Source organism: Odontesthes bonariensis, chromosome 12 (assembly GCF_027942865.1).
Source record: "Odontesthes bonariensis isolate fOdoBon6 chromosome 12, fOdoBon6.hap1, whole genome shotgun sequence".
Lineage (NCBI taxonomy): Eukaryota > Metazoa > Chordata > Actinopteri > Atheriniformes > Atherinopsidae > Odontesthes > Odontesthes bonariensis.
Genome location: NC_134517.1, coordinates 11487002 through 11513999, shown reverse-complemented (window position 1 = coordinate 11513999; position 26998 = coordinate 11487002). Strand labels below are relative to the sequence as shown.

General features: G+C 41.6%; 1 protein-coding gene across 1 annotated transcript in view; it reads right to left on the bottom strand.

Annotated features, from left to right (window-relative positions):
* ube2f (ubiquitin-conjugating enzyme E2F (putative)) overlaps positions 1-26998 on the bottom strand; it is a 71453-nt gene extending 44455 nt beyond the window's left edge. Inside the window, exons 1-4 of the mRNA XM_075479095.1 lie at positions 26801-26998; positions 25409-25590; positions 16173-16202; positions 13188-13253 (exon numbers count right to left, since the gene is read on the bottom strand). Of these exons, the coding sequence (XP_075335210.1) occupies positions 13188-13253; positions 16173-16202; positions 25409-25523 (211 nt within the window). The 5' untranslated portion in view covers positions 25524-25590; positions 26801-26998. The remainder of the gene's footprint in view (positions 1-13187; positions 13254-16172; positions 16203-25408; positions 25591-26800) is intronic.

Genomic DNA, 26998 nt, shown 5'->3' with positions numbered 1-26998 from the left:
TATAGCTGGATGCAGACCCTGCAGTCACTCTGTCGAAAAGCATTAGGGACTTGAATTTGATCCGGGCAGTCATGGAAAGACAGTGAAGTTCAATGAGTAATGGAGTGACATGTGCTTTTTGGTTGATCAAACAAAAACCCCACCACCACATTCTGGACCATTTGTAGGGATTTCACTATGCAAACAGGGAGACCTGCTAGAACAGCACTACGGTAGCCTGGGCAAAACATAATCATGGCCTGTACTGGGAGTTGTGGCATATTCAGTCAGATATGGCCTGATTTTTCTCATTTTGCAGAGTGCAAAGCAACATGACAAAGACACAGATATGACATGACTGCTCATCAATCAACACACCCAGTCTTTGGAAACATTTTTAGTTGGTATAGTTGAAATTATTTCCATGTTGATATTGTGTTGGATGGACTGATTGACTCTTTGTGATCAATAGCTCAGTCTCAAAGGTTTAACAGAAGATGAAGTTGAAGCCTGAGATTCATGCTGAAACTGCCGGATGATGTAAAGAAAAGTATAGTTGAGTATCATCTGCATCTAGCAATGATACAAGAAGCGCTGTAAGCGTATGACCGGTCCCACTCAGGTGGTGTAAATTTTAAAGAAAAGGGGTTTTAGTACTGAGCACTGGGGCATTAAGGGACGGGAAACAGACAGAAATGTCTGCCATTTGCCATGACACCTTGTAAGAAGGGAGTGTGCTTCCCAACCTTTCACATAGTGGATGTAGTGACCAAAACACACTTGCTCAGGCATGTAAACAACTCACAAATGAGAATGACTTAAACGCCCCATACAATCGGCAGGTGAGTCAGTGAAACAAATGTGACCCGAATAACCCACCAAGTGGGAGCGGTAGTTCTACTGCTCCTAAGCTTAAACTGAAGAGGCCTTTTGGATGAGAGATTAAATGTCCTCAAGAACCAAGAAAAAGAAGTCCAGTTGCCCTTATTCAAGATCCTATAATACCATGACCCGGATGATCGAGAAACTACACCAATATCCAGTGAAGTATAACTCAAACCAAGAGTGTGCCATGTCTGAAACCCCCACATTAGAGCACAGATAGTAGGATGCCATGATATACCAATTCAAAAGCCGCAGAACTGAGGACTGTGCTGCAGCTCTCATTGTGTGCAGAGACATTGTCACAGACAGATGAGCTGCCTCAGAGAAGTGGCCAGTCTTAAAGCCTGATTGATTCAGATAAAGCAAGTTTTTCTGCAAGAGGAAGTCTAAGACCCATTTAAATGCTGTCCTTTCTATAAGTTTAGATGGGAAAGGAAGTAGAGGAACTGGTGAATAATTCTCAACCTGATCTGTGTTCAGGATTTTTCAAGAGGTATTACCCGAGCCTCTTTGGGTACCATCAAGAAGATGCCCGAGACAAATAAAGAGTTAGCTGTCTATTCATTCACTCATACACTCACTCACTCACCCACACAGTAAATCTTTCTCATTACATGCCTTAAAAGCTACTGGAAGGCTTGTTAAGCATCTTTGATTTTACTGGATGGCATTTACATTTCTGCTGTCATCTAGGAGGACTGGTTGTTTTAAAAGGGTACACGTAAAAAGGCTCCTGCACTGTCAAAGATCAGAAAAGGTGAAGTTGGAGAAGAGTTTTAGATGGAAAGCAATGAGCTTGTTTGAACTCTCACAGGTAAGACTGTCACTCCTGACAACTTTTGACAGAACTTGAGAAGTTGTGAAACTAGGAGCAGGGGAAAGAACTTGGTAATTGGCCATGTAATTACTGAGTGTGTGCACATGAACATGGCCTCTGCTGACCAAGCAGTCAGAATCCATCAGTCTAGGACCTCCTTTCTAAAAATGCTTGATCAGCTGTCAAAGTATAAAAAGAGCTCAAATATCATATGCCATCAATACCATTTCATTTAACTGTAAGTAGCAAATTACAACTTTAGTTGTTTGAATCTTGACACATTTCTCCAATACATCTGACTTAAATATACATATATATATTTACACCTGACAATACAACCTGCATATAAAGGTGCAAGAAAAACAGATGCCACCGACATCGTTTATGAACAAATTAAAACGTAACACTCAAAGAACATATTCTTAATGCCTTGCAAGTCGAACTTTAGAAAAGGACTTCAGAAATGAGCAACAAACTTCACCACAATGTTTTCAATGTATGAAATACAGATGAACGACTGAATTAGACTGCAGTCTAAACTGTAGTATAAATGGGACGAAACACAATAAAATATCCATCTGTAAAGACTGTTATAGAGGCGAGCAAAGAAAGAAAAGAGTAGAGCATCAAAAGCATAAGACGGATGAATAGTTGCAAAAGCAGCAAGAGGAGGGAAGACAACGGTGAACTTCTACTGCATAAATACTGCAGTAAGAGGTCATAAATAATTCATGAGTGTCTTCAATCAGTACACGTGCCCTCTGCCTCGCACACAAACACATTAACACGATTACAACTCACAAATTTTCTAGCTTAATTAACACATTTCTTCCACAGTGTTAAAAGGTATAAAACAATTATTTATTAATCCTTATTTCTAAATTGCCAGGCAAAATTTTGTGTTTAAAACTGTGTAACATTTTAAATTATGTTTAAATTCAGCGTTCTACACACTGACCACAGGTTGGCCTGCTTGCTGACATTAAACATTCTGATTACCTGACTGCAGCACAGAAATGTCATGTCGGGGGAAAACTGACTGCACAATTAATTATAGCAACTGTAATTTCCCCCTTTGGAAGGAAGTGTGAGGCGTTCCCGCCTGATTGGGAAGGCACACCATCGCCTCTACTTCCTCAGGAGGTTGAGACGCGCCGGACTCGGGAGCTCAGTCCTGACATGGTTCTACAGATGTGCGGTGGAGAGCGCTGCAGAGGGTGCTGAAAGCTGCACAAAGGACTGTGGGACACAGCCTATCCACCACCACGGACATTTATACCTCCAGATGCTGGAATCATGAGGGATCCCACTCACCCCGCGGACACACTGTTTGACCCCCCCCCCCTCCGCTCAGGCTGAGGAGCTTTAAGAGCAGGAAACCAGACTGAGGAGCAACTTTTACCTGGAAGCTGTGTGACCGTTAAACTCTGGTGGACAACCCCCCCCTAAAAAAAACCTTGCACAACTCTGAACACTACAATTGTCACTTTATTCCTAAATGCACACTACCTGAATGGTACAGGACTGTTTAATTACATTTACATATTTTATTTATCTTACTTTATATATTTCCTTAGTAAGCTATTTCTTTTTTTATTCTATTTTTTTTTATTTATTTATTTATTTTTTTTTTTTAATTGGGCTTGCACCAGGACCAAAGAGATTAATTTCGTTTCAGCCTGTTTTTAACAATAAAGAATCTTTGAATCTTCAGCGGATACTGGTGTTGAAAATGCATCGCTGCCGCAATACTGCAGGGGGAAAAAAAAAAAAAAAAGAGAAAAAACTAAAGTTCCACTGAGCTGAAAAGATACAGTTAGAGATATGGCAGAAATCCTAAGAGAAAATGATCTATTACTTTATATATTTATTCATCAATTTAAACAGAAATTCGTTCACATGTACATTTTCCTTTTTATTTCTAGGTCTTTAGAAGAGAGATGATAAGAAGCAAAGCTTTCAAACAATTAATGCCCTTTATAAGTGAATCATTTAAGTCATATAAGGATGCAGTGTGAGGGATCTCATAGGGCTCGTATTACCCAACCAGAAACAAATATCTTCATAAAGTATTAATGTTATGCATGAATATTGCTTAATATCTTAAAATGAGGCTGTATTTGAGGGTGTTTGAAATAAAGTGGTAGAATGGTAGTTTTTTTTTAGAGCCCGACTTGTTATACAATCACTTTACCCTGAAACTGGATACCGACAGAATAATTCAATGACTAACACCCTTGTAAAGTCATAAATATAAAACCTTTTTTCTTTTTTCAATGCAACCTCCCGTTGACTCTAATTCACCCACTCTTTGGTATGCAGCTTTCAGCAGCAATGTGCACAACAGTACACTAATTTTCAATGTACAAATCAAGCACATCTACAACATAAAGACAAGGCGATCTGAACATCAATTTCTTCTTATCGCTTTGTGAAACGTCCCAAAGTAGGACGGGTCAGAATGTGTTCAACCCAGAGTGTCGCTGGTGGCCTCTTTCCTCAAAAGATTGAGAGGACACTGGGTCGCAGCACAGAGCTGCTGCATGGGAAAAACCAATCTCCCGCAGATTAGGACTGGGAACAACTCAGACTTAATACTTTAGCGTTCGCAGTATGTTCCAAATGGAACATTTGACAAGTTCCATGTCAATTCATGGTAAAAATATCAAAATTTGATAAAGTTATGGTATAATATACACAAACATCTAGCATTACATACAAAACCAACAAGTAGAGATGGGTCACGCTAGTTTACTTCAACAAATTTAAAAAAGACACAGTATAGTCACTGAAAAATGTAGAGCAGCACAATAAAAGGTTAGCTTGTCCACAAGCTATGAAGTTAGTTTTAACAAGTTATTGGGATAAAGCTTGATAAGGCGTATATAACTAGGAAATTGTAGACAAAGTCACAATCAGAACCAACTTATGGGTGGGTGGGTGCTGGACTCAGCTTCCAAACCCATTTACAGCTGGTGAAGACACCTCGACAGACTCAATGAGAGGAGCTCCCGTACAATCCTAAACTACTGAACTTCGTCTTGCCCTGAGGATATTCTGAAACCCTCTTTACTCGTCTCCTCCTTCTCCTCATCATCAGTGAAAGCTTTTCACTGACAGCTCAACAGATACATCCTTCATCCATGTTTGCAGTTAGTAAAACTTGCTACTTATTGGTGTCTTTCCAGCTCTGGTTTGTCGTAAAAACATATCAAAATCTGATGAAAAGAAGATTTTCAATTGAAATAAACATACAGACATTTGTAAAAAAATACATTTCTAGCTTTCAACCTTTAAAAACAAAAATTGCAAAGGACAGATATGATTGAGTAATACTCAGAAATCACAGCTGTAGCTATGTTGATCCAGGTCATGGTCATGGTAATCATCCAAGAAGAAGTCCAGTTGCCCTTAATCAAGCTGTTATGATTACATCTGTAACTAAAAGTATTCACTCACCCATTCAAATAACTAAATTCAGGTGTTCCTTCCACGGCCACAGGTGTATAAATTCCAGCACCTCGGCATGCAGACTGCTTGTACAAACATTTGTGAAAGAATGGGTCGCTCTCAGGAGCTCAGTGAATTCCAGCGTGGTACCATGACAGGATGCCACCTGTGCAACAAGTCCGGTCATGAAATTTCCTCGCTGCTAAATATTCCACAGTCAGCTGTCAGTGGTATTATAACAAAGTGGAAGCCATTGGGAACGATAGGAACTCAGCCACGAAGTGGTAGGCCACGTAAAATGACAGAGTGGGGTCAGTGGATGCTGAGTGTGCAGAGGTCGCCGACTTTCTGTCAATCGCTACAGACCTCCAAACTTCATGTGGCCTTCAGAAAAGGGCGCAGAGAGCTTCATGGAATGAGTTTCCATGGCGAGCAGCTGCATCCAAGCCAAACATCACCAAATGCAATGCAAAGCGTCGAATGCAGTGGTGTAAAGCACGCCGCCACCGGACTCTGGAGCAGTGGAGACACGTTCTCTGGAGTGATGAATCACGCTTCTCCATCTGGCAATCTGATGGAGGAGTCTGGCTTTGGCAGTTGCCAGGGGAACGGTATTTGTCTGACTGCATTGTGCCAAGTGTAAAGTTTGGTGGAGGGGGGATTATGGTGTGGAGTTGTTGTTCAGGAGCTGGGCTTGGCCCCTCAGTTCCAGTGAAAGGAACTCTGAATGCTTCAGCATACCAAGAGATTTTGGAGAATTTCATGCCCCCAACGTTGTGGAAACAGTTTGGGGACGGCACCTTCCTGTTACAACATGACTGCGCACCAGTGCACAAAGCAAGGTCCATAAAGACATGGATGAGCGAGTTTGGTGTGGAAGAACTTGACTGGCCTGCACAGAGTCTCGCCATGACCAGGCGCTCGATGACTGCAACTAAAGCCGTGCAAATCAGCTGTTTCCTCATCATGATGTCACTTTGATGGGGCGGTCCATGAGGGGGTCTTTTGTCAACCTGGGCTGATTCAGGTAGTGAGTAGGGGTGCAACGGATCAAAGAACTCACGGTTCGGATCGTTCCTCAGATCAGAGTCACGGATTGGATCATTTTTCGGATCAGCAAAAAAAAAAAAAAAAAAAAAAAAAAAAAAAAATAGACAAGAGAAATAAACATGTTTTGTCTTTTTGTTTATTAACACTTTTAAATTATTAAATTGAAATATGTAAAATCAACTTAAAGTGCACAATTAACATCTTCTTTTCAACATGTCTCATGTCTGCACCTATAAAGGAAGGGGCTGCTTAAATGCCGCGGTGATGATCGGTTGTTGAGCCACTTTCGGTTTCACTCCTGTCAGTGAAACACCGGGGTGATGTTGCTGCAAATGCGTGGCCATGCTCGATGTGTTTCCACTGTTGTGTGGCTTTCTTGTGCCACAGTGCCTACACACCGTCACTGTTTTATCCACCAACCTCTTTCCTTCTTCATTAAATTTGACAGGGAAGCCAAAATGCTCCCACACAGGGGATTTAAATGACGTGGGGCGTTCAAGCTCTTCTGTTCCTCCGCTCGCCATGACCACGCTGTGTTGCAGGTTAGGGGTTTTCTTTATGTTAGCTATCGCTATGTCAGCTACGTGTTATGTCTGTGTGGTAACCTAGGCGACAGGTTTGTGTGGCAGCGCGAGTATATGGAAACAGGCGTAGCACTAGTATAACGGCTGTGTTAGGACTGAACATGCGCACAATTTTTTTTTTCATAGATCAATCAGCGGATCATGTGTGTACCGAACCGAAATAATTGATCCGAACGGATCACGGATCAATGATGATCCGTTGCACCACTAGTAGTGAGAGACCCTCGTTCATGGCAATATTGTGCAAAACGCAGCATGCCTTTTCTGGACTATAGAGCAGTTTGCCCCCGCTGTATCGAGACACACCCACCTGACCTTCAGCTCAGTGAGCTCCACAACAGCACAGCTACTTTGATACATAAATGTGTGCAGTTCATTGCACCGATTATGTTTGGCAGTCCAGCCATGGCATGACAGTTCTTCTTAATTTATATTTGTTGGATGGCAGTGTATGGGAATATGATGTTCAATGGGTGATAAACTGATGAGAGTTTTGATGACCAAGGGGAGCGCACGACTCAGATCGGGGTTGTCCCAGAGGACTGGGACACGCCCGATCTGTCTCCAATCTCCCTCTGAAAGGTTCCCGTGGCTAAAAATCCAAGGGTAGTGATGACATGGACGTGTGGTGAAATTGAGTTTGATCGGCGTGTTTCTCTGGAGTTTTGGCTCTAGCAAACTGCATATTTGCAGCAGCACAGTCCTTGGCAATCTAAATTGCGATGTAAGCCATTTGTCTCTCTCCGCAAGGATCAGGGCTCCAGAGTGCGACCAATTTGGTCGCACATGCGACCTATTTTCTCAATTGTGCACCTAAAAAAAATGTCAGGTTGCACCGGTGCAACCACCCGTTCGAGGGAAGGAGAAAAAAAAAAAAAAAGTCTACGCAACTCTGAAAGTCTCCCTGTGCTTCAACAACAGACACACATTAGACCCATTTCGTGGTCTAAACCAATCAGAGATAGTGAAGGGCGGGACCCCCCTCTGATTGGCCCGTGTACGCGTGTACGTTTGAACACGTGCATGCTGTAGTCAGACAGAGAGGTGATGAACCTCGGCCCGTCAGATAAACAGTGGATGTAGCCGCGGGTGATAACAAGAAAAGAACGATTGACAACTTTTTGGTTAAGTTAAGGCCTGATTCGTCCGAAAATAACCCCAACCAATGCTCTGACACGGAGCCATCAACCTCCCACGTTATGTCATGCCCTGGTCCGGAGCTAGCAACAGATAATGAGCTAGCATCCGGAGCTAGCATCAGGTAATGAGCCACATACGATCAACTCCGAGCCAGAACCATCTGAAATTAAAAGGGGTAAAGTGTATACATTTCTAAGAGAGTGGCTTGACCAGTTTCCCTGGCTAAAATATAGTAAAGCCGATAATATAATGCACTGCATTTTCTGTAAATTGTGGCAATAGTGCATTTGTGACTGGTTCTAATACATTTCGAATTGAAACGCTGAAAAAGCACAACGCATCTATGAAACACATCACCTGCTCAGTGTCCCCTGTCCCAGCTGCCTTTCAGCGGCAGGCAGCAGCTGAAAGCACCTGATCATTCAGGAATGCGTCAGTGTGTACGGCCGTATCTTGAGGAGAGGAAGACCGGTGAATATACTGATATATATATTTAACCCAACTACAGGAGTTGGCCATCCGGGGGGCATATGACTGCAATGGAGGATAGTCCATAAGACATTGAGCCATGAGATGGTCAGTTTCAAGCCCTTAAAACACTTGCAATTTTAATTTAGATTTTCTTTTTATTTAATTTATCTTGAGATGTTTTAAGTTTAAATTTCAGGCCAGTGAAGCACTTTAAGCACCAACACTTTTTCAGTAAGTTTCAGTAAGTAGTTAGTAAGTTAAGTTCAGTAAGTTTGTAGAATTGTGCTTCAAATAAAGAACTTTATTTTGACCAGATTGCTAGTTAACAGACATTTATGGACAGCGATTTTAAAATTAATAAATAAATAAAGTGAACCTGTAAAACTGCAGTGTTAAATGCAATGCGTTTGAAAATTTCGGTGCACCTAATCTTTGTGCTGGTGCACCTAAGAAAAAAAGTTAGTCTGGAGCCCTGAGGATATCTACACGGTCTCGGAACACACGCTCTCTTCCAAGAGCCTGACGCGCTAAGGCATCCAAAAGTAGCAAGTCAGCAACTGGTTACACTTCCCATTGACCTTGTTATGTACAGAGTCAAATTAACCTTCAATTAGTGCATAATTTAAGTGAAACGGAATAAAGTCAGCATAATTATGGGGTATAATGTATCTATTCATTTATGATATCTTCAAAGCAATTAAATATTCAATCCATTGGTCAAGCAAACTTCTACGACAGGTCTGGATCACTCATAAATTCTGTTCGCACCTGAAAGAAAACTCAAAATACGAAAAAATTGGTGAATGCGCAAATTCTCTTAAATCCCTCGTACGCACGACTTAAGAACAAATCTGTTCGTAAGAATGGTTGTTGCAAGAGACCCATTGCCACTAAAAGAGCAGCTATCTAACAGACAATTAAAGACTTTTCATCCAGCTGTTTTTAAACATGTGAAAAGAAAGGATTATGATGATGTTTGCGCTCGGCTTAAATTACATTATAATGTAAAAACTGCGACATTCGGACTTGTGGCATGAATAATGCTGATCTGGAATAAAAAGCCTATGACATCTAATATATGGAAAAGAGAATGAGAACAAAAGAAAACACAGAACAAAAGATGAAGAAGACAAAAGAAGCCCTCGCATAGCTCTGAGGTATGATGAATTCTCTACGCAAGTCAAGATGATTTTACTTTACACCGAATAAGCAGTTTTAGGCAGGCGGGACCCTGAGGCGAGCTCCCTTTGCATTTTACAATTCTCACATTTCACCAGATATATAGCTACAGATACAGCTATAGATAACCAACCTAAAATATCCTGCAATTCAAAAAGGCAAATAGGAAAAGCAGGAAAACTATTACTTTGTATGTTATCCTGTAGTCATACATGATGTAAGGTTTTTCTTAAAACACAGGAAGCCTTGTTTAGCATTCAAATCAACAAAATAAATGCCCTGAAAAAAAAAAAAGTTCTGTAATGGTCACATGTTTATTGACTTGGCTTTTAATATTTTGAATCCAACAAAGAATTAACTTTCTAATAAAAAAAAACAAGGCAACTGTGTTAAAAGACTGAAAGCATTGATGACTATGAGGATGTGTGCACAGAAGAGGGTTGGAGGACAGGGCAAGTATCAAAACAATAGAGCAGAAAATAGAGCACAACAAATAAGAGGGAGACGAAGCTATGGAAAATGAGAATGGACCCTGTTTTGTGTGTGTGTGTGTGCTAAAAGGTGACAGGAGCACATCAGGAGAGACAGACATGGTGGGTAATTGCACAAGTCTTTCTCTGAGAACTCAGTCTCCCTAACAAGTCTTCTTAAAAGAACATTACACCAATCATTTTCTCTAATAGCTGATCTTTGCTTTTCTCTGCACAATTGATTACAAAGTCCTTTGGGAAAGATAATCTGGAGGCAAGGTGCCTGTTTAGGTGGCAAAAAGATGGATGAGTTAGAGCTGCACATACATTCCCACTCAAAGCTGAGGTAAGCAAATACATTACCTGCTAAACTATAAAAGTAGCTCGACAAGTTAGCTGAAAAATGTTGATGAATTAATCTGAATTTCTGGACTACTGGCCAATCCACTGATCAATGCTCACCAAACAGCTTTGCAGCTCCACCCAGTCTCTGATGATTAGAACTACAATTATCTCTGCTAAACTCCAACTTTCCAAACGTTTGTCAAATTATTTAATTTTCATTTTATTATGACAATAATTTTTTATAACAGCAATATAATTCCCCTTCTGGGATGCATTAATTATTATTGAACTAAATTTAATTGAACCCATTATAACTGAATTAAGCAGAACTGAACAGAACGTTTGTAGCTATATGAGGGGTTGGAGACTTTGGGTGACTCATGGGACTGTTAAAGGGGAAGTTCGTTTTTTTTTTTTTTTAAACCTGGACCTTACCTATGGCATAAAATACGTTCATCTACTCACCGAAAACTGTTTGGTGAATGTCGTCAAGTCATCGCCGTGCACCGCAGCAGCACAGCTGCAATCTCATTGTTTGTTATTGATATAATTGTGGTTGTTACAGTTTCCAGATTTGAATGACTCAGAACAGTGGTAAATATGGAAATGACTAACCATGTCTAAGGGTAGTTAAGTTTTTGTAATTAGTATCTGTGCACCAACAGGAACTCAGTGCAAATGAAATTTAAATTGTGATATAAATGAGCTCACTTGTCAAACATGTTGAAATCAGTTGAATCAGCCTCAAACTTCTGAGGGCTCAGCACTTGTTTGTCAGCTTTTTACAACAAGCAGTATCTGTGAAGTCTTTTACTTGACAAGATGTATCAAATGCATCAGGAAAGAAGTGGCGACAACCGAGTCGCAGGTTTTTAGGTCTTTTCCCTTTCATTTCTCTTTTTTTTTCCCTCTCTTACTGAGTGGAAAGCTGTAAAGACCTTCATTAGATCCCCTTCTGTCTCTCAACTGGAAACTAGAACCAAAAACAGCATCATGTGATGGATCAATATTTTCTTGCTGGTCATCATTTTCACATCACGGACCCCCGCCTGCATTACAGATAAAAGCATATCATCTATCTGCATAACTCAGAATATGAGGTAAATTAAAGGTGGGGTATGAGATGTTTTATGGAGCACTTTTTATCATATTGTCCGAAAACCTCCTCACGACCCCATTGCACCCACTAAAATAGAATGTTTGGAAAAAATATATATATATTTTAGTCCATTGTAGAGGGTGTAGCAAGAGGAAATGTCTGACCAATAGACGTAATGATGAGTTACTTCTATTGGATTCTGACACGGCAATCAACCGTCAGCCCCCCTCCCCCCTGCGCGTTCACAGACTCGTGACTCGTTCATGTGTTTTGAAGGCGTGGTTTCGAGGAGTGGGCTGAAGGGAGAGGCAAGGTTGTGTATTTTCAAAAATATAGCTTGCAGGAACCGTTTTTCCAAGATCTCACACCCCACCTTTAAGAGGATTTTTCAAATGGGAAAGACTATGTGCTTTGAACATATATTAACAGGGAAGGGTAAATGAAGTCATCAAGTCCCTTTTAATGCTTGAATTAGTTCCCCGACTGCTGAACTTATTAAGAAAATATTTACCTAGAATAAAGAAGTGAGCTGGAATCCCTTTAATTTAAAACAAGTTAGAGTAAAGCAAGCTAATAACAGACAAAGTGTGTTTCAAATGTTTTGCCAAATGACAAATGGTGACAAAATACAATAACAGTTATCTGAAGGGACCAGCAACATTACATCTGTCCTTTGTATGAACCATTCCATTTCACATAGGTCAGCTCTGACGTACTGTTCTGGTACTGGTTGTTTGTCTCTGCAGTTTTCTGTGCTAAAGGAGGTTATTAACAAGGGCCTGTGTTATTGAATAATAAAAATAACACAATATTTGTTTCGTCCTTCTAAGATCATTTGAGCACTTGTGTTTGAGTCCCTGTCTGTCTTTATCTCTACCTAGTAAAATGTTATTAGCAATGACAGAAAAAAGAACAAAACAAGATCCAAATATCCAGTAACTCAGAATAAGAGAAGCAAGGACCCATTTTCCCCAAGATTTAAGTTTATCTGGTATTTATGGATGCAATCTAAATAGTATGAGAAATGTTTCATTAATTAAATTAAAATAAGCATTTTCTCTACACACAACAGAAAAATGCTTTACATTTGTCTCAGTTTATAGCATTTGTAAAGTGCACTATTATGCATACAATGTTTGCCACTTATTCTAAATGAAGGTGATGGGAAGGTAAAAGTTTGTGTGTGACAGGTTGGGAACAGGAAGTAAGAGGCATTAGAGCCTCTCCCACTTGTGTAATTCCCCACCAGAGTGTTTGTGTTGTACAATACTCAACAGGCAGCCCACTTAGCTTGGAACACTGCTGAGCAAGCAGCATGGACTTTGGGATTAATGAAAGTGCAACAGTAATTCAGGAATACAATGGTGGCTAAAAGTGGCATTCAAAGTGAATACTTTAGGACAAAGAGAAATAGAGAAATCCCTCCACCTCTACTACAGTAAATCTTTGTTGCACTAAATTTGAGCCGACATCCTCATTTTGTACTTCTTAAGTTAAGGTTTTACATTGTACTGCTGGGTTTAACATGATATAAAGATAACATGGAGAAAAACATGAAGAACCATAATTATATGGATGCGAAATGTGTGGGCAATATTAGAGTTGGAAAAAAAAAAAAAGAGGGCAAAATGGTTTTAACTGAATCTAACTTTTTTTTTTATAAACCACGTGACAAAGTCGTTATGTAAGTGACGGGATAATCTTTTACTTGCTCTTACCAGGAGAAACTGCCAGCTGAAAATGATGCAGCTTATTTTCATCTGGGAAACTGGCTTTGCATGTACCTGCACAGAAAAGAATGAGAGAGTGGCAGTTAGCAGATTTTAGGGTCAGATGTTTGAGCCAGAAGCAGCTGTATGAAAGTCTACAACTGCTTTATGTTCTCTGCCTTTGTGGCATTAAAATCAATCACTTACTGTATTATCACTAAATCCATCATAAGCCACAGTTTATTCATACTGTTTGCACTGAAAGTACAGGCACAATAGTCCCCCCTGGTGTCACAGGACAGGTACTGCATGCAACATCAAAAGCAACTGAGTTTCTGGCTTTTTTTTATCTATTTTTTTTTTTTTTCATACTTTATGTGTGATACCTTTTTTAATCTACTTAAACATTAAGCTTAATCTGTCTGAGCCAGCAGCTCTGAGTTAATTAAACCTGAGGAGGAAACTAGAATAGCTGATCAGAGATTATTCAATTAACTTTGAGTGTGCTCACTGAGTTCAGTTACAAGGATTCAGCACAGAAACGGGTACATCACGAGCAGAGACACTATGTTAGACTCAAGTATGCGAATCGACACATTCATCTTAAAAAACACAGAAAGAAACAGTAATCAGTACATTCACACCATTACATTTGATTCATCATCGACCTGAATACAGTGCATCAACATGTGGCAAGTACCATTTATACATTTATTTTATCACCACGGTGACTGACCCAGTGTTTGTTAATCCTGAGATGAGACTGGCTATATGGAGGGAGGATTCTCTCAAACTCAGAGTCCTTACTACATCTGCTTTCCTTCTTCAGCTTTTAAATAAATATTAGCTCCGGTTTTGTCCAGTAAGCATAATGTACAGTGCATGTGTGTAAATTAAAACAGTTAAATAATGATGCACAAAGAATCCGACACACATCTAAAAACATAACAGCATGTTAAAGTGAAACTCTTCATTGCTTTTACCTGGACAACAAAGCCACACTTTGTAGGGTTGCCAGCTTTGAATACCTCCTCATTTGCCTTCAATTTGCCTTTTAAGTCCCCGTCCCTGTTTAACTACATCCTGTCTTTTGACAATGCTGCTCTACTGGAAATAAAATCAATTTAGAATGAAACCATGCTCTTAATACACTGTGTTAGATTCGGTTCTTTTAGTTGGAAGCTCAAGAACGGACCGGAGTAATTCAAGTGAAAATGAAGTCTTTATTTGTAGTGTGGTTGCTGTGAACCTTTCATGCAGTTGTCCTGTTAACAGAACTCCCAAACTGGGAATCAGATGTTTCTTGTTGCACAAAAACCAAATGTCTACATTTTACTTGTTCTATTATTGTAGTAAGAAAAGCTTAAAGAAGAAGCTTTCCTAAGAACAAAAGTAAAGTGCCTGTTGCGGTGTTTCAACACCACCACTGTTCCTTTCCAACATGTAGCCACCTTTTCCCTTGGCTCTTATTCCCATCGACCAACAATAGCAGTCATCCATCAGAGTAATGTGACAAGTTAAGATTCACCACACATAGCTGCAATAGCAAACTGTGGTCTAATGAAAACCAAAGCAGCATTGAACAACTCTGAATCAGAAAACCTGGGACAGTATGGAAGATATTGATTCTTACATTTACAAAGAACACAAAATGTTCTTCTTTTTTTTTTTTTAAGTCAGCTTAATTTGTCAGCTTAATTCATTGTTGCATTTGAAGCCTGCAACACATTCCAAGAAATTTGAGAAATTTAGAGTTAGTAAACTGAAATAAAAATAAAAATGTAATAGTGTTTGAAAAGGTTGTATAAAAAGGAGACTGTAATCATGAGTTGCTACAAAAGCCCTTTCATGAAATGGACAAACCCTTACGGTTGTGCACCTTTGGACATGTTCGTAGGGGGAATGGGAAAAAATAACACCTGAAATGCCCAATTGATGAAACACTTTCACCTCTATCCCCAAACACCTTCTAATCGTTATTAGAATGAATGGCAACAATACAAAGTGGTAAAAGGTTTCCTGTCCCAAATCTTTTAAGACATGTTGCTGGTCTGAAATATAGAAATGGAAGTGTAGTAATATGAAGTTGGCAAGCAAAAAAAAAAATACAATTTCTTGGGTTCACGCTGTCTGTATGAAGTCAGGCAAAGTAAAGGTAACAATCACTGCGTCTCCTGCTGAAATATCACTCTGAGCTGCGTCTTTCTTCTCTGGAACACGAGTGATACGAGAAATATTTCACACAAAACTTGTAATTACGACTGTGTGCTACATAGGTTTCCCACGAACCCGGTTTTCCACAACAACACGGGCAAACGCAGCATACTGAGCTCAGCTCAAGCAATCATAATGACCTCTGCTGCTCTGCATGCTAATAAGCAGACAACAGCCGGATAAAGATCTGACACGCTGAGGGTTATCTAAGATAAAAGCAGGTGCTCTGCAGTAGCTGGGGTGCAAGTACCTCCACAGGGAAGAAATAAAACATTAGGCCTCTGTAGACCCACAGCACAGATGTTTATATTTAGTACCAGAACTCATTTCCTGCTTAATACAGCAAGATTTATGTGCTGCTGTGTGCTTTAAATGCAAATCCAACATTAAACTTTGATTAACTGAATTGTAGAAGGAGTTTTCCAGCTATGAAATCATCAAAGACTTAGGGAATAGCTTTTGGCATATACAATTACATTTAGTTACAAAACAAACACGATTATTGAATGAAAAACAGAATGAATGATAAATTTGATTAATTAACTGTTAAAAAAGATTATGGTTGAACAGCATCATGGGGATTTGCATTTACAATTCTGAAAGCAGCTCGCCAAGGACGAAAAATAAAGCGCATCTGTGAGCTCTTTCTTTTCTCTCCCTGCATATTCCTTAGCTCAGACAACAGAGGAATCTAAAGTGTAGTTGAAATCGATGGCCTATTAAATCAGATGTCAGTTGAAGTCACGTGAAGGTTTGGAAGTGTATGGCATGCATACTTACTAGGGAGATTGGCTTCGAGATCTGCAACTTCTGTTGAGACAAAATAAGAACAAGGAGTTGAGAGTGGAGCTGAAAAGACAAGGTAAGGTCGACAAAAGGTCATCAGTGGCTGCAAGCAAGGTTCTATGTATCACCCAGTGTGTTGGGAGGTTTCATTCGAGGTGCACAGCTCATGAATACTTTCTCCGTTAACTATTCCTATGCCGGGCTTCTATAAAAATGTTTCCTCAAAAGTGAGGATCAACTACAGTGTCCAAAGAATCAGAGCAGTTTGAACAGTGCACCAATATACACAGAAAGCTAACATTTCCAGGTCTCTGGCTTTTTAACGAGGCACTGCAGTGGCACCGCTCTGCCAGAAAAGTTCCTCGGCCTAATATTTCATTTGGAACTTGAGAAAAGAACAAATCTTTTGCATATAGCAGAACGTAGCAGGGACAAAAAGAGTGGCTGGTGCAGTGAGACTAAATATGAAAGGAAGGGTACAAAACAGAGAGGGTTGTCGCTGGTTTCAGGTTCTGGTTTGTTTTTTCAGAACTTGTTAAGCACCTTTTTTTGCACAGAGAAATTTGCAGATAATGCTTAGTTTGTTATGAGGCGGAGATGGGAACTCAAGTCGCATGACTCAACTCGAGTCACACTTAAGTCGCACAAACAAAGACTTCAGACTTGACTTCAGACTTGCCCTCAAAAGACTTGAGAATTGACTTGGACTCGAGGATTGGGACTCGTAAACCATCTTCATTTCATGAAATTATTGCATAGCCTCATGCGTGCGTGCAGCCACTGATATCACAACTACTGTAACCATGGCAGCGTCAAGCTTATTATTACCTCCGCCAAGGAGGTTATGTGATCGCCCGAGTCTGTTGGTCTGGATGTTTGTCTGTTCGTGCTGCAATCTTGCGACCTGCCACAAGGTGGCGGGGCTTGGTTGTTTCGTTGTCGTTGAGGGAGGGGTAGGAGGGGGTGCGCAGGGGGAAAGCTTACACTAACTGCGCAGGGGGGAAGGTAAACACAAATGGAAGCCGTCTTTGCCGTTTCTGAGAAGTCGCATCTGAAAGATAGCATCTTAACTTTGTAAACCTCAATCGGAACACGAGCCAGCTGAATCTATGCACAAGTTTAAGCAGACGCATCGCTTTCTCTCGGACGTGGTGGACTACGACGTAAATCGTTTCAGACCATTCACTACAATATATGGGTGGATAAAAAAAATGCGCTTATAAAACAAAGCTTCATTGGCGGAGGTTTGCACTCTCTGAGTGCATTTCTAGTCTGGAACTGTGCCACATGTTGTCACATTTGGTTATAAAGCGTTCGCGCAGACAGCAAAGAAGCAAACGGCCATTTGCAAAGTGTGTGGTATCAGGCTAAATGATGCCGGCTCAACTACGTCCAACTTCATCAGGCACCTGAGAACGCACAAGGACAGGTCAGTCTCTTTGTAACGTGAAAGGGAAACTTTCACATTACAAAGAGACTAGCAAACTAATCAAAGTAAACAGTGTTGTGAACTGATCATAGCTTCATTGTTCACTCCACAGCGTTGCTGATTTATCTGCAGCAGCCTGTGAAATTTGGGAAGGACTTTGGTTAAGTAGCCGAGGTTAACATTTACCAAATGAATTGCTAAGCTAAGTTTACGTGGATGTAGCTTAACGTTAATCTAGTTGCTGTTTTAAAATAGCCTACTTTTACAATTTTAGGGACACCTGATAAAATTCCAGGTTGACTAGTTGACATTTAGCTGCCCGAGTGTTCATTTCAAACGTAACTTAAGTTACGATTTCTTCAGTCATTTGAGACTCGAACAAAGACTTGAGACTTGACTTGTTATTGGTCCTCAAAGACTTCAGACTTGACTTGGACTCAAACATAAAGACTTGAGACTTGGAAAAAATGACTTATGAACGTGTCTGTTATGAGGTGACTTTTCTATTTTTATTCCAATTCATATATTTGAAATGAATCAATCGAATCATGAAACCAAAGGACACTCAGAGGAGGTTTTTGTACAATCTCCTTTCCACCTTCCTAATTGGAGGTCTGTGCATAATTTTAGCTATTTAACAGGCAGCTCCCTAACTGAGACTTACAGTTTTGCCAAATGAGACAAATTATATTAGAACCAGTACTCCTCTTAACAATACACGTTGGTCAAAAGTTAGATTTCTATTACTACTGAAAAATCCAACCTAATCAGGTCTTTTAGAGGGTCCTTTCTCCAATCCTGTTCTTTACTCCCACTGGAACCAGGGGCCTAATGATGTTCCATGGGAAATATTTTCTTCCAAATCAACCCGGAGAGGAAGTTATATTTCTGACAGCATTTCATTTCTGTCTTTTTGTCTCAGTCGTCTCGAATCTAATTTCCACCATCGCCTGTAAAAACCTTTTAAAGCAATACAATGTAACTTCTCAAAAAGCCCATTATGGAGCTCCCCCTACAGGCTTGGAGGTAATGTACAGTTACACTGTCGTAAATACAACACCTTTCACGTTTCACGTTTGTTGACGAACCGGCGAGGAGTCAGAAGGTGCAAGCTATGTCGACCGAGAAGGTAAGATTAATCAAATGTACCTGGGAGCGTGAGAGGGTCTATTTGTTTTTGCGGTAGGTGTGCCAGAAAGCAAGTCGAAGTACTTCCGCTCAGCTCCCGAGCCGGTCCAGCAAAGTTAAATAGCGCAGTTATTCCAACTCAGACCCCCGAAGGGCATAGGAGACAGGCCAATTGTAATCTTAAAACTCATTCTAGCCGCACAATTTTTTTCAAGCTGTTATTTTAAGGTAGAAATGTTACATAGTATTGCTTTAACTTAAAGTTGAACCACAGAAATCCTGTCACTGTTTTTCAACACAACATTCCAACTCAGGCATTCATGCCCTCTTCAAACGGGTGGGAAGACAACGTTGTGACAAATAAGTCACGATAACATATGAACTTATGACTGGTTCACAAAATTTATGTTAAAGCACACAAATAAAACTATCCAAAATCCTGTCTGAATGTGTAACATGAGTAGATTTTAAGTGAGGTCAGGCGCACTTCCTCCTTAAACTCAGAGCATTTAAGTTCTGGATGCTTTTGGCCAAAATGCACCTTAATATTAATTTTCTATTTCTTACTCCAAGAATGCCCTTTTGTCCCAAAAATACATACAGCACATTTATAGAAAAAGCACTTAATTTATTTGAACGATCTGTGAGATTTTACTTGTGAAAAAAAGGCCAAGAAATTAACCCAAACCGTTAGATAAAAGAAAAGAAAAATGAGACCTCATCAGCAAACAGGTCTCCTTTTGTTTTAGCTATATAAGTTAGCTAACTGGGAAAGCAAAGACAGCTTAGAAGGCAAAGGAAATAAAATGTAAGACTGACGCAAGCAAAGGTGATGAGTATGAGAGAAATGTAAACAGAATTACAAGAAGTGCGAAGGGTAAGGACAACACTCTGAAAGTGAAAAGAAAAGAGAGGAGGCAGATATCCGGAGGCTCTTTTCAAGGCATTAAGAGGAACCTATAAATAAAAAAGCGATCGAGCAAGAGTAAAAGCACAGACAAACAGATAGCTAAAGACAGGAAGGCCTGGACTACTGCAACTCGCTCCTTGCTGGCGCCCCGGCTTCTGCCGTCAGACCTTTGGAGCTGCTTCAGAAAGCTGCTGCTCGTCTGGTGTTCAACCTCCCCAAGTTCTCCCACGTGAGGAGTTTAAAAGACAGGATGGACAGCTGATCAGAACAACAGCGACAGGTGAGGACAAGTTTCCCTTCAAGTTCTACTCTGCAAGTTCGAGACATTTTGCAAGATGGCCAACCGGGGAGACAAGGAGGTCCGCGAGCTCCTCAGCCTCCGAGCAGAGGACGTTATTTACCGCCACATGTCGGGACGGTGAAAGATGGACCTCTGCTGTGCTCTGCTCCATGAACTGCATACACTTGCGTGACCGAACAAACAGCCAGCAACAAAAACAAGTCCTTAAGGTGTTCCGCCATCGTTGGTTTGAAAAATTTGATGCAGAGAGGTGTATTTAACCCTGCCTCCGACGCATGGCTTGTGCCTACGTCATTGTACACGCCCAGCATTTTATGTGTTTCGTGTGACGCTCTGCCACTAGGCAACGCCCCCGGAACTCAGCTTCACGGATCACCTAATACGCCAAGCTTTCACATTGCTCGACGCGGGATGAAGTGGCAATTTGGACCCGCGATGGTAGCGGATCTCAGCTTATGTCTCTCGGCTGGCCTGGGAACGCCTTGGGGTCCCCCCAGAAGAGCTGGAGGAAGTGGCCGGGGACAGGGACGTCCCCGGAGAAGCGGAAGATGATGGATGGATGGATGGATGGGTGGATGGAAAATAAAAAGGGTTTAACTTTAAGACTGATTAAACTATTTTTGCTGTACAAAAAGTTGCCTGCATATATAATGAGTGTGGGGGGGGGGGAATCCGACGTCACAGAGACAAGAAATTCTGTTCCTTTGAAGGCGGAGAAGAAGACGCCTACAGAAGACACTTACAGAAGACGCTTACAGAAGACACTTACAGAAGACGCTTACAGAAGACGCCTACAGAAGACTCCTACAGAAGACGCTTACAGAAGACGCTTACAGAAGACGCTTACAGAAGACGCCTACAGAAGACTCCTACAGAAGACGCTTACAGAAGACGCTTACAGAAGACGCTTACAGAAGACGCCTACAGAAGACGTTTACAGAAGACGCTTACAGAAGACGCCTACAGAAGACGCCTACAGAAGACGCCTACAGAAGACGCCTACAGAAGACGCTTACAGAAGACGCCTACAGAAGATGCCTACAGAAGACGCCTACAGAAGACGCTTACAGAAGACGCTTACAGAAGACGCTTACAGAAGACGCTTACAGAAGACGCCTACAGAAGACGCTTACAGAAGACGCTTACAGAAGACGCTTACAGAAGACGCTTACAGAAGACGCCTACAGAAGACGCTTACAGAAGACGCTTACAGAAGACGCCTACAGAAGACGCTTACAGAAGACGCTAACAGAAGACGCTAACAGAAGACGTTTACAGAAGACGCTTACAGAAGACGCTTACAGAAGACGCTTACAGAAGACGCTAACAGAAGACGCTAACAGAAGACGCTAACAGAAGACGCTTACAGAAGACGCTTACAGAAGACGCTTACAGAAGACGCTTACAGAAGACGCCTACAGAAGACGCTTACAGAAGACGCTTACAGAAGACGCCTACAGAAGACGCTTACAGAAGACGCCTACAGAACACGCTTACAGAAGACGCCTACAGAAGACGCTTACAGAAGACGCTTACAGAAGACGCTTACAGAAGACGTTTACAGAAGACCCTTACAGAAGACGCTTACAGAAGACGCCTACAGAAGACGCTTACAGAAGACGCCTACAGAAGACGCTTACAGAAGACGCCTACAGAAGACGTTTACAGAAGACCCTTACAGAAGACGCTTACAGAAGACGCCTACAGAAGACGCTTACAGAAGACGCTTACAGAAGACGCTTACAGAAGACGCTTACAGAAGACATTTCAGTGTGTCCCACAGATGTGAAGGCAATGTGTGGTGGTGGGCCACGGGGGGGGGGGACGGGCTGTAAAAAATAAAAATTCTTCAAAAATAATTCCTTCGTTAATAATTGGTCACACAGAACTTTATTGTATTAACCCTTAAAGGATAAGACCGGTTTTTTGACATTGGGCCCTTGATTTCACATTATAACATGATGTTCTACTCACCCCTGCTTGTTGTTGAACATTTGGAGCTGTTCCGAAGATATTCGCGAGGCATCTGGCTGCTCTCTTGAGATATTCGGCCATGAAACGGTTTCCTATGGGCAAGCTCATACAGGCACAAACTATGCTGTTTATAATTTATTAATTACTGTACACTAGCACTGATAACGTGGAGGTGCGTCGCTTACTTAAAAAAATCCGGGTTACTGTAATTTTGATTTTTTTGTCGTAAAGTGGGTGTTACTGACGTCATCGTCGTGCTACTACCACAGACAGCCCACAGACCTGCTGCCTATTTATTGATTCGGCTAAAATTCAAAATTAGTAACCCGGATTTTTTTAAGTAAGCGACGCACCTCCACGTTATCAGTGCTAGTGTAGAGTAATTAATAAATTATAAGCAGCATAGTTTGTACCTGTATAAGCTTGCCCATAGGAAACCGTTTCATGGCCGAATATCTCAAGAGAGCAGCCAGACGCCTCTCGAATATCTTCGGAACAGCTCCAAATGTTCAACAACAAGCAGGAGTGAGTAGAACATCATGTTATAATGTGAAATCAAGGGCCCAATGTCAAAAAAACGGTCTTATCCTTTAAGAGCCCAGACCCATTTCTACTAAAATGAAAATTAAAGGGGTTATAACACAGACTAAATAGACCACATAGAACCCATTTCAGAATTTTTTTTCCAAAATACCACCCCCCACTGTCAGAGATCTGTAATGTGACATATATGTCACATTGGGAGTTAAGAACCTGGATAATTTCTCCATCAAGGAAAATTATGGGGGACGTAAGGATGTGTGACACCTGTGTCACGGTGGGTGACACAGGTGCGGCTTATCTGCAGATTTTCACATCTTCATTGTAAACAAATGAATAACATAGCTATTTAAACTGGTCGGACTGTTCAGCTGTTTCAGACTGATACCTCCGGTTCAGGCTGCTCCTCATCCTCAACACGTCTCTTTTTCAATCGCGGCAAATACTTTTCAATACTCACCTGGATTGAAGCAGCAAACATTCAGTGTAAGAGTTTAAAAAAACCTACTTTATTTGATTCACAGCTGCTAGTGTTTAGTCCTCGACAACCCAACTACTTTTTTTCTTTTTTTTTTTACGACAAACTTTCGACTAGCTAACTTTATAAAGAAGGCGTAATCGCTTGTTTGCTATGGGTCGGGACGGGACAACATTGTATTAAACATATAAAATATTTTTATAGGACTTTTTAATGTGTGATTTTATAAAGGTGCACGTGATACCAACCTTTCGTGAATTTCGCCAGCCGTCTTCTTTCGGTTGAGCTAATCTAACGCGACGCTGAAGCTAGCAGGCTTCCAGGGAAGCACGGAGGGGAGGGGCTGTGTGTGTGTGTAGGCTATGCGAGAGAGACGGAGGGAGAGCAGGGAAAGGAAATGCAGCTGAACGAATACGAGTATTTTTTTAAATAGCGTTAAAAAATAATAATAATAATAACGAAACGCAATATGTGGCGGCCGGTGTTGAATCTGTGGCGCACCGCCACGAATTAGTCTATAGGCTCTAGCATGGTTGCCGCGTCTGCTCGCGCGAGCGGTGTTGATGACGTCACGAGTTCGTGCCCGCCATAGGACCCTATATAGTGGCGCAAGTCGTTGCGCGCCAGTAGTTGCAATTTTCTCCGTCACAGAGGTGGCGCTGCTACGTGAAGGTTACCTCTACTCTACAACCAGGAAAGTGGAGAAGAAAACAATGCCGCTGTCAAGAGCAAGAATACTGTAATTAATGATACTGCTGCAGTTTTCGGATCATTTTAATTTTTTAATTCAGTTAAAAGAGGGGAAGGTTTGAAACCCCCGGCATCAACAGAGTCTCTGCCCTATTCTTTGCCTTCACGTATCTGTCCCGTAGCTTCTTCCACACATTCTTACAGAACTCTCCCTCTTTCCCCAAAGTTCTGCCAATCTCTCTGCACCAGTATGGGGAGTTTACGTGCTCCCTGTGCTGTTTCACTGCAGTTTCGTACAGCTGCCTGTACAAACGCACCTCCTCACTGAGCCTGGTCTCACATCGGTCCATCCGGTTCGTTGTGCTCGGCGCCGCCAAGTTACAAAAATCGACTGGTGCACGACAACGCGCTGCGCTGTCTTTTCAAGGGAAGCGCCAGGCCTGAAACGTCATTTTGACGTCACGGTGCGACACCGCCGTGACAGACGCGGCAACCATGCTACCGCCTTATGTGTGGGAAACACTGCATTTACAGAAGACGCTTACAGAAGACGCTTACAGAAGACGCTTACAGAAGACGCCTACAGAAGACGCCTACAGAAGACGCTTACAGAAGACGCTTACAGAAGACGCTTACAGAAGACGTTTACAGAAGACGCTTACAGAAGACGCTTACAGAAGACGTTTACAGAAGACGCTTACAGAAGACGCTTACAGAAGACGTTTACAGAAGACGCTTACAGAAGACGCTTACAGAAGACGCTTACAGAAGACGCTTACAGAAGACGCCTACAGAAGACGCCTACAGAAGACGCTTACAGAAGACGCCTACAGAAGACGCTTACAGAAGACATTTACAGAAGACGCTTACAGAAGACGCTTACAGAAGACCCTTACAGAAGACCCTTACAGAAGACGCTTACAGAAGACGCTTACAGAAGACGCTTACAGAAGACGTTTACAGAAGACGCTTACAGAAGACGCTTACAGAAGACGCTTACAGAAGACGTTTACAGAAGACGCTTACAGAAGACGCTTACAGAAGACGCTTACAGAAGACGCTTACAGAAGACGTTTACAGAAGACGCTTACAGAAGACGCTTACAGAAGACGCTTGCAGAAGACCCTTACAGAAGACGCTTACAGAAGACGCTTACAGAAGACGCTTACAGAAGACGCTTCCAGAAGACGCTTCCAGAAGACGTTTACAGAAGACCCTTACAGAAGACGCTTACAGAAGACGTTTACAGAAGACGCTTACAGAAGACGCTTACAGAAGACGCTTACAGAAGACGCTTACAGAAGACGTTTACAGAAGACGCTTACAGAAGACGCTTACAGAAGACGTTTACAGAAGACCCTTACAGAAGACGCTTACAGAAGACGTTTACAGAAGACGCTTACAGAAGACGTTTACAGAAGACGCTTACAGAAGACGCTTACAGAAGACGCTTACAGAAGACGCTTACAGAAGACGCTTACAGAAGACGCTTACAGAAGACGTTTACAGAAGACGTGAAGTCTACGCCTAACTTAACTGTGCTCAGGGCTGGTAGGAGAGGTGTTATCTTAACAAACAGGTTACACTTTGCTCTTCGGCTTAAGAAGGAGAGTCCTCAGTTTATCAACAGTCGGCAGTCCTAATGGTCTTATGAACATGTTTACATCCAGTGAGGAAACTATTCCAAACATGATGACATGATCACGGTTTGGTTAGCTCCAATAATAATAAAAGAAGCATTTCAAATGGGGAAACACAAAAAGCAAAGAGACCTGGGTACCTTTAGTAAGGAGGCGGTCCCTGATGGAGATCCTGTGGGTGGAGTCCGAGGCTGCAGAGGCACGGCCCGTCTTTCCCCCATCATCCTTTTTCAACTTGCTGGCCAACGTAAGCATGGCTACGCTGCTTTGATATGCCTCCGTCTGCCCCACACCACACTGTGCTGCACTGCTGCTCAAATATCTGCCAATCACACAGATGACAAAACAGAAGAATACATCGGTAAATTTCATCAAACGGAATAAATAACGCCTGAACACAAAAGAAAGGAATTGTAACCTACAACCAATAATTTAACTCAAAACACAGCTTTCCAGAAAACTACTAAAACAGTAGATAAAGTAACAGTTAACTATTATCAGAAGTCGCAAAAGAAGGCAGTGCTTTTAACCACCAATAAATCTGTATTCTGAAGATTGTGTGCTGCTGTTCAAATGGAAAAAAACTTTACAGTAACTGCAATAAGAGGAGATGAGGCTCATCTCTCTGCGCTGCAGGACTGAGAGGTTCAGGAGGTCCTTTGTTCCCACAGCCATAAGGCTTTATAACAGCGACTGCTGAGTTCTTCTCAAATTGATTGATTTTTTTTTTATTTATTTAGTCATTTATTATTATTATTAGTCAGTAGTAGTATTTTTATTAGAATCCAGACTGTGCACTGGGTGAGCTCATTTGCGGAGACGAGAGAAGCCAAGTGAGGGTATCAGTTATCAGTGAGGCCCATGAAATGTGTGTCCCTGATCCAGACTCAACGCCCACCTGCCTCAGCTGTCAGTCACTGCACCCCAGCACAGAGAACCTGCACTCCCACATATCTAACGCCATAAGTTAGCAAGACGATCAAAACACCAGTATGAAATTACCTTTGGTCTGTAGTTTGTTGCCTTTTTAATATTATGTCGAGCCTTATTACAAAGAAAAAGTATCTATAATTCTCACATGTAATCTGTTCTGTGTGGCCAACCTACAATTTAAATAATTTCCGTGTGACTCGCAGTTGACCTCAACTAAATTAGTCTAGCTAATTTCGAATATCATTCAAACAAAAATAAAGCAGCAAAGAGCAACTTACACGCTCCAAAAGCCCTGAAAAAAAACGTAGCACAATTCAGAAAGGATGACGAAACTTCCTAAACCAAAAATAAATCACTGCTTCGTCGCTTTAAACGTTAAGTTACCGTAATAACAACTTGCTAACATTGCTAATTACAGCTAGCTAGACACAATAGCCAAGCCTAAAACCCCTCTCAGTTCAGGGTCATTCCCTGCACCCATGGATGAACGCTCGAGGAAATGTTTGGTTTTAAGCGGTGACAACGCAAGCTGAAGTTGTGGACGAAGTGTCAGTGCTAGCTGTTGTTAGCTTGTGTGTTATCTGAGCGTTGTTTATTACCTGCTGTCTCAGAGCTAGCGCGCCCGGCTACACCATAATCAGCTGCCCTCCTATTTCCAAAGCGCAGGCAGGCTTGTCGCAGGCAAACCCGGCTCTAAACAATTTCGGATAGGACTTGGAGCCTGAAAGTGGATGGGACTGATTTGGGAATCAGCTGTCACAACTTCGCTCCGGTGTCATGGGCAACGGAAGTGCAGC